The sequence below is a fragment of the Ranitomeya variabilis genome, chromosome 5 (assembly GCF_051348905.1).
Source record: "Ranitomeya variabilis isolate aRanVar5 chromosome 5, aRanVar5.hap1, whole genome shotgun sequence".
Taxonomy (NCBI): domain Eukaryota; kingdom Metazoa; phylum Chordata; class Amphibia; order Anura; family Dendrobatidae; genus Ranitomeya; species Ranitomeya variabilis.
In genome coordinates this window covers 65,645,683-65,663,235 of record NC_135236.1, presented here as the reverse complement: position 1 = coordinate 65,663,235, position 17,553 = coordinate 65,645,683, and the positions used below count along the sequence as shown (strand labels likewise).

The following is a 17,553-nucleotide window of genomic DNA, read 5'->3' as shown; positions in this document are numbered from 1 at the left end:
CACCCGATCATGGAACCTAACTCCCCTCCTAGTGTATGTTATTATCCAAGTAATATACAGGGGCAGGCATACCAGATACTTGCCAAACATCCTGCATGGGGAGAGCTCCCAGGTCCTGGAAAAGCCCCCACTACACGTACACCTAGCACTGGACCTGGGGAGGGTGAGTTTATTATTTTGACCTGGTGGAAGCTGATATGAAGGGAGAAGTTGTTTGTTAACAGAAAAATATATTTTACTAATAGGGTGAATTAATTATTTTTTTATTTTAACGCTATGTTCCTTCAGCATTTCTGCTGCATTTTTTATAGCATTTTTGTGGCTTTCTATGGAGGAAAGAATTGACATGTTCCAGATTTCAAAAACACTCCTCAAAACACACACACACAAAAAAACAAGTCTGTGCTTGATATTTCTGAAATCTCATAGGTGTCGCTGGTACTGTAAAAAGCAGATTTTAATTTGCAGGAGAAAGCAGCAAAAACACTGCATGTGAACGGGACCTAAATTGCTAAAAAAATACAAAATACATTTGACAGATGAGGATGACCCGAGAGGGAAAACTGATCTGTGTCAGAAGTATCTTAATAAAGATGATCTTTCACCAGTTAGAGCATGTTAAACTGGTCACATCATGGCATCGTGACTGCGGAGCGGAATAAAACCTGTGTTTTTATATTTTCTCCTCTCCGTTGTGGAGATATTAGCTTGTAAAGCTTAGTTTATAACTTATGATAAGCCCCGACAGGTCGTTACTAGAGATTCGTCTTTGGGGGCATGTACTTTTCCCCTGTATAAGGTTGATCAATCATAAGCAGGATGCATCATGTAGAGGGGAAAAAGAACACGCCCCCAGAAGAATATGTTTTCTCATGTGAGATGTAATGATAGACACCTAAGATCCCTGCAACTACTGTGTAGAGTACAGCAAACTGAGTGTCATTACAAACACCTCCAGCTTTCATCCCAGGGCAATTAGTGTGGGGGGGGTGTTACACTGGTGGTTGTGGACACACTTCTCCACAGGCAGGGCTTATCTTGGAGGGGCATGGCTAGGTGTCTATCGGGCCTTCACTAAAGCCTCTGGTGTTGAGGATAGGCCGGTAGACATCAGGTACCACTGCAGAGCCGTCCCTCAGACTACAGCAGGTGATGGGAGGGTCAGAGGCATGGATTCAAAATACAGGAGGGCAAAGACAAGATCAGACGGTCCAAGGTCAGGGCAGGGCAGGCAGCAAACGATCAGAAAACATAGCCAAGGTCAGACAGGAAGGATAGGCAAACTGGGTCAATAAGGGCATGTTTCCATGGTCAGTAACTGGCAGCACTTTGGACGCAGCACATGTCCGCTCCGTCCAAAGCGCTGCTGGATTTTGAACGCAGGTGATTCAACATGTGTTCATTGAACCGTATGGAATCACCGCGTCCTATACATTGGACTGGTGACATTTATCTTACGGAGACTGAGCGTTTCCGCAAGACAAAAAGACATGCTGCGGTCTGGAAAGACGTGTCACATGTCCGTCTCCGCAGGGAAGCCGGAGGCGTCGGTGCACGCATAGTGGAGATGGGATTTTGTGAAACATCTGGCCGCTGCGGATGTACACAGCTTCCAACCTGCAGCGTTTACTGACCGTGGGAACATACCCTTACAGGAGAAACAGAAACATACATGCACAAACAGCTCACTAGCAGGCAAACTGACTAGGGACCAAAATTTGAGCCAGAAGTGGTGGGAGGAGTTGCCTAATATAAAGCCTGCTGGCATGGGATAGGTCGGGGAACCTAATCTCTGCAGGACACAGCAGGATTAAATTCCTGCAGAAAACGGTCACGTCCTCTTAAGACTAAATGGAAAAAAACTTGGCGTTGCAGCAGTGCATGAGCGTTGCATGAGGCGAGGAAAAACCTTATGGTGATCATGGTTAGTAGGGAGGCACTGAAAGGGCATGCGAGTTACCGCCATGACAAAGGGGGGGGAAGAGTAGAGCATATTTGAGTGTGATTACAAACACCTCTGCAGCTCTCCTCTCACAGGGCTGTCAGTTGCACCCCTTTCTTCCACACTGACTGCTGTGAGATACAAGCTGGAGGTGTTTGTAATTACTCTGTACTCTACACAATAGCTGCAGAGGTCAGGGCTGGTTATCGCTACATATGGTGGGAGTTTAACACGTGACCCCCGAGAAGAACATCTGCTAATGCCCCATTGGCCTTAACATAAAATTGGATCTAAAATTTACAAACTAATAAGTGAAGATAAATAAAACAAAGTTTTATTATGATCTGCAGCCATTATTCCATGTGGGAGTTTAACACGCTAAAATGGTGATGGCTCTCTTTTACTGCAGATGATGCTTATAACACAAATACTATGTAAAATAGGGCATTTCAATGTTACAGAGGGGTGCCCGCCTCTAGAGCCACTTTTACACAAAAGGTGTGATGCCTCCATGCTTTACACTGCATCTCTGCTCTTTCACATTGTCCTCCGAGTATGCGGCCAATAGACTGATTATTACAATCAAACAAAATATCATGTACCCGACTAACATGGCCATTTTTTACCTGTGAGGCTCTCTCGTTAGTTTTTAGAACCGTTATTAGGACGAGCGCCTGACGGTAACATCTATAACTATAGCAACTGGCGCTGTGGAGCTTCTCAGAGGATGGAAAACCCACGGGAAAAAGAAATATTCACGTACGAGGCAACGCCTGACGGTAAAACGCTTATACAGGCAGCACATGTAGCTTCCGGATATGGCCCCAAGACCTAATTAATGGACATCTGAGAGTGAAGACGGAGGGGGGGATCCATTTTATGTATATTCAGCCGGGGGTTACGGAGACATCTGTAAAAATTGGGGCACAAATAGCCTTAGAAAAACAGTAATTTGTTTCTTGATATGAAGGCTATAAGGGTGCACTTAAAGGGGTAAATACTGAGGTAAAATACTGAGGGTGTAAACGTGGCCTAATTGTGGGTCTCCTGACCCGAACTTACAGCTCCATAGGCTTCTATGGGGATGACTGTCAGGAGACTCATGGTCAGTATTGGGACCGAAAAAATGAGGCTGCCGGATCTGGTAAAAAAAAGGGGGGGGGGGGGGCGGAGCTCTCCTTTATTAACCCACCCGCCTTTAATGCTACCATTAGGTTAATTTTAGCTAAACACGCCGAATTCTGCAGGATGGGTTAACTCTTTTCCTCCCGCTTAATGTCAGAGGAGGTAACGATCAGGCAGCTGGATTACAACATGCCCAATCTTTTTGTTCTGAGTGGAGATAAGCCGCCTTTAGAGATATCTGGTAACGGCGTACTGCTCTACCCCCCCGATATAGGACATACGACGGCAGGTTTATGAAAACCGTCTAAAAGAAACGCTCACTTCCTTGCCCAATCAGAACTCAGTTTCCATTTTACTAGAGCAGTTTACAAAATGAAAGCAGAGTTCCAATTGGTCGCTACTGGCAACAAAGACCGTTTTGATAAATGAGGCCCGCTACGTTTTCACTCACAGATCTCTGCTTGCTGTCAGTGAATGGAAACGTTCCTGTTTTCATTCAGAAAACATAATTTAAAGCAAAAGTTACACAATCCGTGACTAAAAACGAATGTTTATTATTCTGTCCTATGTATGCGCCATTTTTAGCTGAATTTACCTAACAATATGATACCTGTCAAGATAACGTCATTTTTTGGGGGAAAATAAACATGGAGAGCGTCAGGTGCCCAAACTAAGCTCCATATATTATCAGAAATTGTGAAGCTCCAACCCCCAACAATTCCTGTAAGGCGCCGAATGTCAGACGGTTGTCATGACCCGTTGGAGTGGTTCTACAGGAGCTGGAATGCCGAAGGTTGTGAAAATGGAGCACCAAAAGCCTGTACTATAGAACGTCTACATGGCGTTTCATTGTGGGGTTTTTGAAGGGGATTTTACAGCAGATTTTCATACGGATTTACCACAGATTTGGGGGAGGGGGAACCTCTGTCAAAAATCAGAAACTGACAGGTCAGAGATGTGACCGTCACCACAACATCCATTTTCTGTGATGAAGGAGTCACCAGCAAGCGGCAAACACTTAGGTCATCCACTAGCCAGTTAAGGCCTGTGCAGATTTGTCGCATTTTTCTTTCTACGCAGATTTGCTCCAAAAACTGAACGGTTTCCTGATACCAGCAAAGTGACTATGAATCCTTAAAGGGGTATTCCCATCTCCAGGATCTTATCCCAATATGTAGTAGGACCTTAGGTATCCATGGTTACGACCATTAGCAATTAGCTGTCACTATATCAGTGGTCGTAACCATGGATACCTAAGGTCCTGCAATGCCTGCACATGAGGAAAGAGACAGCGCGAATCAGAATTGGGATAGGATCTTGGAGATGGGAATAAAATGCAATAGGTTACTTGCATTTTTTTTTAAATAAGCAGCTTAAAAAAACTCAAATTTTACCCATGCATATCAGAAGGTTAAATACTGATTTTCCCACCACTTAATTTAGTGTTAAACTAAATTAGACAAAAAAATTAATCGGCGAGTGAGCGTTCATTATTTGGGGGGGGGAATAAAATCACATCTCAGATGCAGCGGCCATGTTGTCTGTGCTTATTAATGTCCGAAAAAAATCCAACATGTCAGTTTGGTGTTGTGAACTATAATAAACGGTCGGCCGGTTGGCCATTAGCTGTGTATGGGCACCATAAGGGCAGGTTCACGCGACGTTTTGCTCTGGCGTTTTTGTTTGTCTTTTTTTTTTTTTTTTTTTAGCAGGTCCATTCCGAAGAACGCCTGAAAACGATTTAGACTCTTATTGATTTCTATGGAAAAACGACATTTCAGATCACACAGCGTTTTAGCATCTTTTAATAGAAAAACGCCAAGGGGGTCAAAAAAGAAAAAGTATGCAGAACTTTCTTCAGTAATTCTCTGCTATGGAGACGTTCCATACTTTGCAATAGAAGCATTGGGAAGGCTTAAAAAAAAAAAAAAACATCTGGTTGATCTTTTTGAAGTGATTTTTTTTTTTTTTTTTTGGCAAAAACAATCGCCAGCGTTTTATTCATTGATTAACGTGTTTCAAAAAGCATCTAAAAATCGAACAAAAAAAAAAAAAAAAGCCTAAATGACGCAGGTGGGAAAACAAAACGCTTCACAATTAAAAATTAAAACGCGACGGTGCTTACTAAAAAAAAAAGTGGTGTGAATATACGCCAAGACAGCCAGTAAGGTTTTTCTTCTCCCTTTTAACCATGACCTCACAGAATCATATGCTGATTTATAGCACAAGAGATAACGTATGGATGGCACCAGTCCGCTCGGCGTACGCAGCACCGCTGCATAATTCCATCATCTGGACACATGTCCTTCAGATCCGCCTGTCAGATAGAAGCCCCCCTGAGCAGCAGATAAAGAACCAGCAGTGATGTCAGATCTTTTCTTCCCATCTCCTGCCCTGATAATGGTGTTAACCGTCCCGGCGCTGGGCGTTTCCACATAAATTACATGCTCCAGATTGCTCCAGTGAAGAAGAGCAGTGCGCATTAATGCACGGCGTCTCCCATCAGATGGCAGCGGTTACCATGGAAACAAAACCCCACCAATGTATTGTGCCAACGGAGCTCGGCTTGTCGTCCCCCCCAACCTGGGATGTGACAGGGGGTCTGCGTGCCTCTCCTCCCCCCTACCCCTGACCTAATCCACATACAAAAGCACACAATGAGATAGCAGGGTGGTACACCGGGGACACTGGTGCCAGTGTGATGGCCGTAGATGAGGGAGTACCTAAGGATAGGGGAGGAGAATCAACGGATGAAGAGTATAAGGGCATGATTGCTGGGAGACCCTCCTCCTATATATGTGTCACAGGAGCCCCATCTGTTCATTACTAGCCATACCCAGCACCTTTACATGGGACTACTATGATTACAGTCCATGGCATGAAATATAGAATACAAATCCGTCTTGTACTAAGAACATTGCCACACGCCCTGGAAAATACCCTGGACACAGCTGGCATCATAACAGACCCACACATGTTATGTAACCTCAGCAGTGGTGACGCTTCCCAATTCCTGTGCCCTCCTCAACCACCTGCCATTACCAGAGACTGGCAGCATCAGCAGCGACACATTACCAAAAACTGATCCCCACAACCTGTATATACAGCCGGCCCCGTCCGACAACCAATATACTGTATATACAGCCAGCCCCGTCCAACAACCGATATACTGTATATACAGCCGGCCCCGTCCAACAACTGATATACTGTATATACAGCCAGCCCCATCCAACAGCCAATATACTGTATATACAGCCAGCCCCATCCAACAGCCAATATACTGTATATACAGCCAGCCCCATCCAACAACCAATATACTGTATATACAGCCAGCCCCATCCAACAACCAATATACTGTATATACAGCCAGCCCCATCCAACAGCCAATATACTGTATATACAGCCAGCCCCATCCAACAACCAATATACTGTATATACAGCCAGCCCCATCCAACAACCAATACACTGTATATACAGCCAGCCCCGTCCGACAACCGATATACTGTATATACAGCCGGCCCCGTCCGACAACCAATACACTGTATATACAGCCAGCCCCATCCAACAGCCGATATACTGTATATACAGCCAGCCCCATCCAACAGCCGATATACTGTATATACAGCCAGCCCCATCCAACAGCCAATACACTGTATATACAGCCAGCCCCATCCAACAGCCGATATACTGTATATACAGCCGGCCCCGTCTGACAACCGATATACTGTATATACAGCCAGCCCCATCCAACAACTGATATACTGTATATACAGCCAGCCCCATCCGACAACCGATCTACTGTATATACAGCCAGCCCCATCCAACAGCCAATACACTGTATATACAGCCAGCCCCATCCAACAGCCAATACACTGTATATACAGCCAGCCCCATCCAACAGCCAATATACTGTATATACAGCCAGCCCCATCCAACAACCAATACACTGTATATACAGCCAGCCCCATCCAACAACCAATATACTGTATATACAGCCAGCCCCATCCAACAACTGATATACTGTATATACAGCCAGCCCCATCCGACAACCGATCTACTGTATATACAGCCAGCCCCATCCAACAGCCGATATACTGTATATACAGCCAGCCCCATCCGACAGCCGATATACTGTATATACAGCCGGCCCCATCCAACAACCGATATACTGTATATACAGCCAGCCCCATCCGACAGCCGATATACTGTATATACAGCCAGCCCCGTCCGACAACCGATCTACTGTATATACAGCCAGCCCCGTCCAACAACCAATACACTGTATATACAGCCGGCCCCATCCGACAACCGATATACTGTATATACAGCCGGCCCCGTCCAACAACCAATATACTGTATATACAGCCAGCCCCATCCAACAACTGATATACTGTATATACAGCCAGCCCCATCCAACAGCCAATACACTGTATATACAGCCAGCCCCATCCGACAACCAATATACTGTATATACAGCCAGCCCCATCCAACAGCCAATACACTGTATATACAGCCAGCCCCGTCCAACAACCAATATACTGTATATACAGCCAGCCCCGTCCAACAACCAATATACTGTATATACAGCCAGCCCCATCCAACAGCCAATACACTGTATATACAGCCAGCCCCATCCAACAGCCAATACACTGTATATACAGCCAGCCCCGTCCAACAACCAATATACTGTATATACAGCCAGCCCCATCCAACAGCCAATACACTGTATATACAGCCAGCCCCGTCCAACAACCAATATACTGTATATACAGCCAGCCCCGTCCAACAACCAATATACTGTATATACAGCCAGCCCCATCCAACAGCCAATACACTGTATATACAGCCAGCCCCATCCAACAGCCAATACACTGTATATACAGACAGCCGATATACTGTATATACAGCCAGCCCCATCCAACAGCCAATACACTGTATATACAGCCAGCCCCATCCAACAACCAATACACTGTATATACAGCCAGCCCCATCCAACAGCCAATACACTGTATATACAGCCAGCCCCATCCAACAACCAATACACTGTATATACAGCCAGCCCCATCCAACAACTGATATACTGTATATACAGCCAGCCCCATCCAACAACCAATATACTGTATATACAGCCAGCCCCATCCGACAACCAATATACTGTATATACAGCCAGCCCCATCCGACAACCAATATACTGTATATACAGCCAGCCCCATCCAACAACCAATACACTGTATATACAGCCAGCCCCATCCAACAACCAATACACTGTATATACAGCCAGCCCCATCCAACAACTGATATACTGTATATACAGCCAGCCCCATCCAACAACCAATATACTGTATATACAGCCAGCCCCATCCAACAACCAATACACTGTATATACAGCCAGCCCCATCCGACAGCCGATATACTGTATATACAGCCAGCCCCATCCAACAACCGATATACTGTATATACAGCCAGCCCCATCCAACAACCAATATACTGTATATACAGCCAGCCCCATCCAACAACCGATATACTGTATATACAGCCAGCCCCGTCCAACAACCAATATACTGTATATACAGCCAGCCCCATCCGACAGCCGATATACTGTATATACAGCCAGCCCCATCCAACAACCGATATACTGTATATACAGCCAGCCCCGTCCAACAACCAATATACTGTATATACAGCCAGCCCCATCCGACAGCCGATATACTGTATATACAGCCAGCCCCATCCAACAACCAATACACTGTATATACAGCCAGCCCCATCCAACAACCAATACACTGTATATACAGCCAGCCCCATCCAACAACCAATACACTGTATATACAGCCAGCCCCATCCAACAACCAATACACTGTATATACAGCCAGCCCCATCCGACAGCCGATATACTGTATATACAGCCAGCCCCATCCAACAACCAATATACTGTATATACAGCCAGCCCCATCCAACAACCAATATACTGTATATACAGCCAGCCCCATCCAACAACTGATATACTGTATATACAGCCAGCCCCGTCCAACAACCAATATACTGTATATACAGCCAGCCCCATCCGACAGCCGATATACTGTATATACAGCCAGCCCCATCCAACAACCAATACACTGTATATACAGCCAGCCCCATCCAACAACCAATACACTGTATATACAGCCAGCCCCATCCGACAGCCGATATACTGTATATACAGCCAGCCCCATCCAACAACCAATATACTGTATATACAGCCAGCCCCATCCAACAACCAATATACTGTATATACAGCCAGCCCCATCCAACAACTGATATACTGTATATACAGCCAGCCCCGTCCAACAACCAATATACTGTATATACAGCCAGCCCCATCCGACAGCCGATATACTGTATATACAGCCAGCCCCGTCCAACAACCAATACACTGTATATACAGCCAGCCCCATCCAACAACCAATACACTGTATATACAGCCAGCCCCATCCGACAGCCAATATACTGTATATACAGCTGACACAATGTGATTATTATGTACAGTCCCGGTAGTGACACTTCTACTCCCATCCTCTGATCACTGTACACAGCCCCTGTAATGACACTACTACTCCCAGCCTCTGACCCCTGTAGGGACACTACTATTACCATCCTCTGATTACGGTAGTGTATACAGCCCTTGTAGTGACACTACTACTCCCATTCTCCTGTTAGTGTACACAGCCCCTGTAGTGACACTACTACTCCCAGCCTCTGATCAGTGTATACATCCCCTGTAGTGACACTACTACTCCCATCCTCTGGCCCTGTAGTGACACTACTACTCCCAGCTTCAGATCAGTGTATACATCCCCTGTAGTGACACTACTACTCCCATCCTCTGGCCCTGTAGTGACACTACTACTCCCAGCTTCAGATCAGTGTATACATCCCCTGTAGTGACACTACTACTCCCATCCTCTGGCCCTGTAGTGACACTACTACTCCCAGCCTTTGATCAGTGTATACATCCCCTGTAGTGACACTACTACTCCCATCCTCTGGCCCTGTAGTGATACTACTACTCCCATCCTCTGATCAGTGCACACAGCCCTGTAGTGACACTACTACTCCCATCCTCCGATCAGTGCACACAGCCCTGTAATGACACTACTACTCCAATCCTCTGGCCCCTGTAGTGACACTACTACTCCCATCCTCTGGCCCTGTAGTGACACTACTACTCCCATCCTCTGGCCCTGTAGTGACACTACTACTCCCATCCTCCGATCAGTGCACACAGCCCTGTAGTGACACTACTACTCCCATCCTCCGATCAGTGCACACAGCCCTGTAGTGACACTACTACTCCCATCCTCTGGCCCCTGTAGTGACACTACTCCTCCCATCCTCCGGTCAGTGCACACAGTGACATCAGGCACCGATCCCTCCTGCCCGGCATCCCCCGGCAGACGTGTGTGCAGACAGCCTGGTGCTGCGGCTCTGCTGCTTCCCGCCGCCAATCTGCGCCGTGCACTCACCGTGATGCGCGGAATGTTCTTCTTGCCCTGGTAGGACATGGTGGCGGCGGTGCCCGCGGAGCAGGGCGGGGGTGACGGACACTGGGCTGCGGACGGAGGAGGAGGATGAGGCTGCGCTGCCCCCGATCTCCCGACACCCGGGCTTCAATAAAGGACTTGCAGCAAGCGCCACTACGCATGCGCCGCGCCACTCCCTGTGCTCATCTGAGGCAACAGCTCACAGACTTTCTGATTGGCTGAGGCGGCTGCCGCTATGCAAATGAGGAGCTCGGATAATGGGCGGAGCCGCGACTAAGGATGCAACCACTGCAATGCAGAGGGGCTGAGAGTGATGCGCTGCATCCAGTGCCGGACTGTGAGGTGCAGTGAGAGCAGAATACCACCCAGTGCCAGACTGTGAGGTGCAGTGAGAGCAGAATAGCACCCAGTGCGGGACTGTGAGGTGCAGTGAGAGCAGAATACCACCCAGTGCCGGACTGTGAGGTGCAGTGAGAGCAGAATAGCACCCAGTGCCAGACTGTGAGGTGCAGTGAGAGCAGAATAGCACCCAGTGCCGGACTGTGAGGTGCAGTGAGAGCAGAATAGCACCCAGTGCCGGACTGTGAGGTGCAGTGAGAGCAGAATAGCACCCAGTGCCGGACTGTGAGGTGCAGTGAGAGCAGAATATGACCCACTGCCGGACTGTGAGGTGCAGTGAGAGCAGAATAGCACCCAGTGCCGGACTGTGAGGTGCAGTGAGAGCAGAATATGACCCACTGCCGGACTGTGAGGTGCAGTGACAGCAGAATACCACCCAGTGCCAGACTGTGAGGTGCAGTGAGAGCAGTATACCACCCAGTGCCGGACTGTGAGGTGCAGTGAGAGCAGTATACCACCCAGTGCCGGACTGTGAGGTGCAGTGAGAGCGGAATATGACCCAGTGCCGGACAGTGAGGTGCAGTGACAGCAGAATACCACCCAGTGCCAGACTGTGAGGTGCAGTGAGAGCAGTATACCACCCAGTGCCGGACTGTGAGGTGCAGTGAGAGCAGTATACCACCCAGTGCCGGACTGTGAGGTGCAGTGAGAGCGGAATATGACCCAGTGCCGGACAGTGAGGTGCAGTGTGAGCAGAATACCACCCACTGCCGGACTGTGAGGTGCAGTGAGAGCAGAATATGACCCAGTGCCGGACTGTGAGGTGCAGTGTGAGCAGAATACCACCCACTGCCGGACTGTGAGGTGCAGTGAGAGCAGAATATGACCCAGTGCCGGACTGTGAGGTGCAGTGTGAGCAGAATATGACCCAGTGCCGGACTGTGAGGTGCAGTGACAGCAGAATACCACCCAGTGCCGGACTGTGAGGTGCAGTGAGAGCAGAATACCACTCAGTGCCGGACTGTGAGGTGCAGTGAGAGCAGAATACCACCCAGTGCCGGACTGTGAGGTGCAGTGAGAGCAGAATACCACCCACTGCCGGACTGTGAGGTGCAGTGTGAGCAGAATACCACCCAGTGCCCGACTGTGAGGTGCAGTGAGAGCAGAATATGACCCAGTGCTGGACTGTGAGGTGCAGTGACAGCAGAATACCACACAGTGCCGGACTGTGAGGTGCAGTGAGAGCAGAATAGCACCCAGTGCCGGACTGTCAGGTGCAGTGAGAGCAGAATACCACCCAGTGCCGGACTGTGAGATGCAGTGACAGCAGAATACCACCCACTGCCAGACTGTGAGGTACAGTGAGAGCAGAATAGCACCCAGTGCCGGACAGTGAGGTGCAGTGTGAGCAGAATACCACCCAGTGCCAGACTGTGAGGTGCAGTGAGAGCAGAATAGCACCCAGTGCCAGACTGTGAGATGCAGTGAGAGCAGAATACCACCCAGTGCCAGACTGTGAGGTGCAGTGTGAGCAGAATAACTCCCAGTGCCGGACTGTGAGGTGCAGTGAGAGCAGAATAGCACCCAGTGCTGGACTGTGAGATGCAGTGACAGCAGAATACCACCCACTGCCAGACTGTTAGGTACAGTGAGAGCAGAATACCACTCACTGCCGGACTGTGAGGTGCAGTGAGAGCAGAATACCACCCAGTGCCGGACTGTGAGATGCAGTGTGAGCAGAATACCACCCAGTGCTGGACTGTGAGGTGCAGTGAGAGCAGTATACCACCCACTGCCGGACTGAGAGGTGCAGTGAGAGCAGAATACCACCCAGTGCCGGACTGTGAGATGCAGTGTGAGCAGAATACCACCCAGTGCCGGACTGTGAGGTGCAGTGAGAGCAGAATACCAACCAATGCCGGACTGTGAGGTGCAGTGAGAGCAGAATACCACCCAGTGCCAGACTGTGAGGTGCAGTGAGAGCAGAATATGACCCAGTGCCGGACTGTGAGGTACAGTGAGAGCAGAATACCACCCACTGCCAGACTGTGAGGTGCAGTGTGAGCAGAATACCACCCAGTGCCGGACTGTGAGATGCAGTGTGAGCAGAATACAACCCAGTGCCAGACTGTGAGGTGCAGTGACAGCAGAATACCACCCACTGCCAGACTGTGAGGTACAGTGAGAGCAGAATACCACCCACTGCCAGACTGTGAGGTGCAGTGAGAGCAGAATACCACCCACTGCCGGACTGTGAGGTGCAGTGAGAGCAGAATACCACCCAGTGCTGGACTGTGAGATGCAGTGTGAGCAGAATACCACCCAGTGCTGGACTGTGAGGTGCAGTGAGAGCAGTATACCACCCACTGCCGGACTGTGAGGTGCAGTGTGAGCAGAATACAACCCAGTGCCTGACTGTGAGGTGCAGTGTGAGCAGAATACCACCCAGTGCCGGACTGTGAGGTGCAGTGTGAGCAGAATACCACCCAGTGCCGGACTGTGAGATGCAGTGAGAGCTATTTACCACCCAGTGCCGGACTGTGAGGTGCAGTGAGAGCAGAATAGCACCCAGTGCCGGACTGTGAGATGCAGTGAGAGCTATTTACCACCCAGTGCCGGACTGTGAGGTGCAGTGTGAGCAGAATACCACCCAGTGCCGGACTGTGAGGTGTAGTGTGAGCAGAATACAACCCAGTGCCTGACTGTGAGGTGCAGTGTGAGCAGAATACCACCCAGTGCCTGACTGTGAGGTGCAGTGTGAGCAGAATACCACCCAGTGCCTGACTGTGAGGTGCATTGTGAGCAGAATACCACTCAGTGCCGGACTGTGAGGTGCAGTGAGAGCAGAATAGCACCCAGTGCTGGACTGTGAGATGCAGTTACAGCAGAGTACCACCCAGTGCTGGACTGTGAGATGCAGTGTGAGCAGAATACCACCCAGTGCTGGACTGTGAGGTGCAGTGAGAGCAGTGTACCACCCACTGCCGGACTGTGAGTTTCAGTGTGAGCAGAATACCACCCAGTGCCGGACTGTGAGGTGCAGTGTGAGCAGCATACCACCCACTGCCGGACTGTGAGGTGCAGTGTGAGCGGAATACCACCCAGTGTCGGACAGTGAGATGCAGTGTGTGCAGAATACGACCCAGTGCTGGACTGTGAGGTGCAGTGAGAGCATAATCCCACCCAGTGCCGAACTGAGGTGCAGTGAGTGCAGAATATGACACAGTGCTGGACTGTAAGGTGCATTGAGAGCAGAATACCACCCAGTGCCGGACTGTGAGGTGCAGTGAGAGCAGAATACCACCCAGTGCCGGACTGTGAGGTGCAGTGAGAGCAGACTACCACCCAGTACTGGACTGTGAGGTGCAGTGAGAGCAGAATACCACCCAATGCCGGACAGTGAGGTGCACTGAGAGCAGAATACCACCCACTGCCGGACTGTGAGGTGCAGTGAGAGCAGAATACCACCCAGTGCTGGACTGTGAGATGCAGTGTGAGCAGAATACCACCCACTGCCGGACTGTGGGGTGCAGTGAGAGCAGAATACCACTCAGTGCCGGACTGTAGGGTGAATTGAGAGCAGAATGCCACCCAGTGCCGGACTGTGAGGTGCAGTGAGAGCAGAATACCACCCAGTGCCAGACTGTGAGGTGCAGTGAGAGCAGACTACCACCTAGTGCTGGACTGTGAGAGCAGAATACCACCCAGTGCCGGACAGTGAGGTGCAGTGAGAGCAGAATACCACCCAGTATCGGACAGTGAGGTGCAGTGAGATCAGAATACCACATAGAGCCGGACAGTGAGATCCAGTGTGAGCAGATTACCACCCACTGCCGGACTGTAAGGTGCAGTGTGAGCAGAATACCACCCACTGCCGGACTGTGAGGTGCAGTGAGAGCAGTATACCATCCACTGCTGGACTGTGAGATCCAGTGTGAGCAGAATACCACCCACTGACGGACTGTAAGGTGCATTGAGAGCAGAATACCACCCAGTGCTGGACTGTGAGATGCAGTGAGAGCAGACTACCACCCAGTGCTGGACTGTGAGGTGCAGTGAGAGCAGAATACCACCCAGTGCTGGACTGTGAGGTGCAGTGAGAGGAGAATACCACCCAGTGCTGGACTGTGAGGTGCAGTGAGAGGAGAATACCACCCAGTGCCGGACTGTGAGGTGCAGTGAGAGCAGAATACCACCCAGTGCTGGACTGTGAGGTGCAGTGAGAGGAGAATACCACCCAGTGCTGGACTGTGAGGTGCAGTGAGAGCAGAATACCACCCAGTGCTGGACTGTGAGGTGCAGTGAGAGGAGAATACCACCCAGTGCCGGACTGTGAGGTGCAGTGAGAGCAGAATACCACCCAGTGCTGGACTGTGAGGTGCAGTGAGAGGAGAATACCACCCAGTGCTGGACTGTGAGGTGCAGTGAGAGCAGAATACCACCCAGTGCTGGACTGTGAGGTGCAGTGAGAGGAGAATACCACCCAGTGCCGGACTGTGAGGTGCAGTGAGCAGAATACCACCAAGTGCCGGTCTGTGAGAGCAGAATCCCACCCAGTGCTGGACTGTGAGGTGCAGTGAGAGCAGAATACCACCCAGTGCCAGACTGTGAGGTGCAGTGAGAGCAGAATACCACCCAGTGCCAGACTGTGAGGTGCAGTGAGAGCAGAATACCACCCAGTGCCAAACTGTGAGGTGCAGTGAGTGCAGAATATGACACAGTGCCAGACTGTGAGGTGCAGTGTGAGCAGAATACCACCCAGTGCTGGACTGTAGGGTGCATTGAGAGCAGAATACCACCTAGTGCTGGACTGTGAGAGCAGAATACCACCCAGTGCCAGTGAGGCGCAGTGAGCAGAATACCACCCAGTGCTGGACTGTGAGGTGCGGTGAGAGCAGAATCCCACCCAGTGCTGGACTGTGAGGTGCAGTGAGAGCAGAATATCACCCAGTGCCAGACTGTGAGGTGCAGTGAAAGCTGAATACCACCCAGTGCCGGACTGTGAGGTGCAGTGAGAGCAGAATACCACCCAGTGCCAGACTGTGAGGTGCAGTGAGAGCAGAATACCATCCAGTGCCGGACTGAGAGGTGCAGTGAGAGCAGAATATCACCCAGTGCTGGACGGTGAGGTGCAGTGAGAGCAGAATACCACCCAGTGCCGGACTGTGAGGTGCAGTGAGAGCAGAATATGACCCAGTGCCGGACTGTGAGGTGCAGTGAGAGCAGAATACCACCCAGTGCCAGACTGTGAGGTGCAGTGAGAGCAGAATACCACCCAGTGCCGGACTGTGAGGAGCAGTGTGAGCAGAATACCACCCAGTGCCGGACTGTGAGGTGCAGTGAGAGCAGAATACCACCCAGTGCCGGACTGTGACGTGCAGTGAGAGCAAAATACCACCCAGTGCCGGACTGTGAGAGCAGAATACCACCCAGTGCCAGACTGTGAGGTGCATTGAGAGAAGAATATGACCCAGTGCTGATCAAACACTGACCTCTGATATTACTATGTGATGCAGTGCTGGGCGATCATATTACAGTGCAGTCCAGTGATGCTGGGCTATGCGATTACTGTGAATTCAATACTGGGCTCTCATGGTACAGTGTTATCCAGTACGGATGGTGTTTGATATTGCATTGTGATCTAGTGATCGGGTTTAGTATAACAATGTCTTCCAGTGCTCGTGGCCTCCCTATAGTCCTGCATTTTAATGTAGTAATGGCTACTGATTTAATTGTGTTATCCAGTGCTTCTGGTCTCTGTTCTTACAGTGTGACCAGTGATGGACAGTGGCTTAACAATGTGATCTAGTGTTACTGGGCTCTGATTTCATAATCTGATCCAGTGATGGACTGTGGTTTTGCAGTGTGAACTAGTGCTAATGAGCTTTGATCCTACAAATTGGTCGTCTGATCTCATAGTTTGATCCAGTGATGGGCTGTAATATAACACTGTGATCCAGTACTGCTGGACTTTGATCCTACGGTCTGATCTAGTTTCTGATATAAAAATGTAATCCAGTGCTGCTGGGCTTTGGTCTTAGTTTGATCCAGTGATGGGCTATAGTTTAGTAGTGTGATCCGGTGTTGCTGGGCTCTGATATCACAGATTTATCCAGTGATGGGCTGTAGTTTACCAGTGTTATCCAGTGTTGCTGGACACTAATCTCACAGATTGATCCAGTGATGGGTTGTAATATAACAGTGTGATCCAGTGTTGCTGGAATGTGATTTTATAGATTGATTCAGTGATATAACAGTGATTCAGTGCTGCTGGTCCCCGATCTTAGTCTAATTCAGTGATGGACAATGGTTTAACAATGTGATCCAGTGTTGCTGGGCTCTGATCTCACAGATTGATCCGGTGATGGGCTGTGGTTTAACGGTGTGATCCAATGTTGCTGGACTGTGAGTTTATAGATTGATCCAGTGATGGGCAGTGATATGACTGTATGATCCTGTGCTTCTGGTCTCTGATCTTAGTCTGATTCACTAATGGGCAGTAATATAATAATGGGATCCAGTGTTTCTGGGCTCTTTCATAATCTAATCCAGTGATGAACTGTGGTTTTGCAGTGTGACCCAGTGCTAATGGGCTTTGATACTACAGTTTGATCTGATGGTCTGATT

General features: G+C 49.4%; 1 protein-coding gene across 4 annotated transcripts in view; it reads right to left on the bottom strand.

Annotated features, from left to right (window-relative positions):
- DPYSL2 (dihydropyrimidinase like 2) overlaps positions 1–17,553 on the bottom strand; it is a 104,326-nt gene that overhangs the window by 51,330 nt on the left and 35,443 nt on the right. For 2 of the 4 annotated variants that reach the window (XR_013215540.1, XM_077262125.1), the window contains exon 1: positions 10,570–10,748. The exons of the other annotated variants lie outside the window; for them this stretch is intronic. Coding sequence is in view for 1 of the 2 variants with exons in the window: in XM_077262125.1 (XP_077118240.1) it covers positions 10,570–10,608 (39 nt within the window). In the remaining variant the exon portion in view is untranslated. Of the gene's footprint in view, positions 1–10,569; positions 10,749–17,553 lie in introns of those variants that run through there. 4 annotated transcript variants of the gene reach the window in all.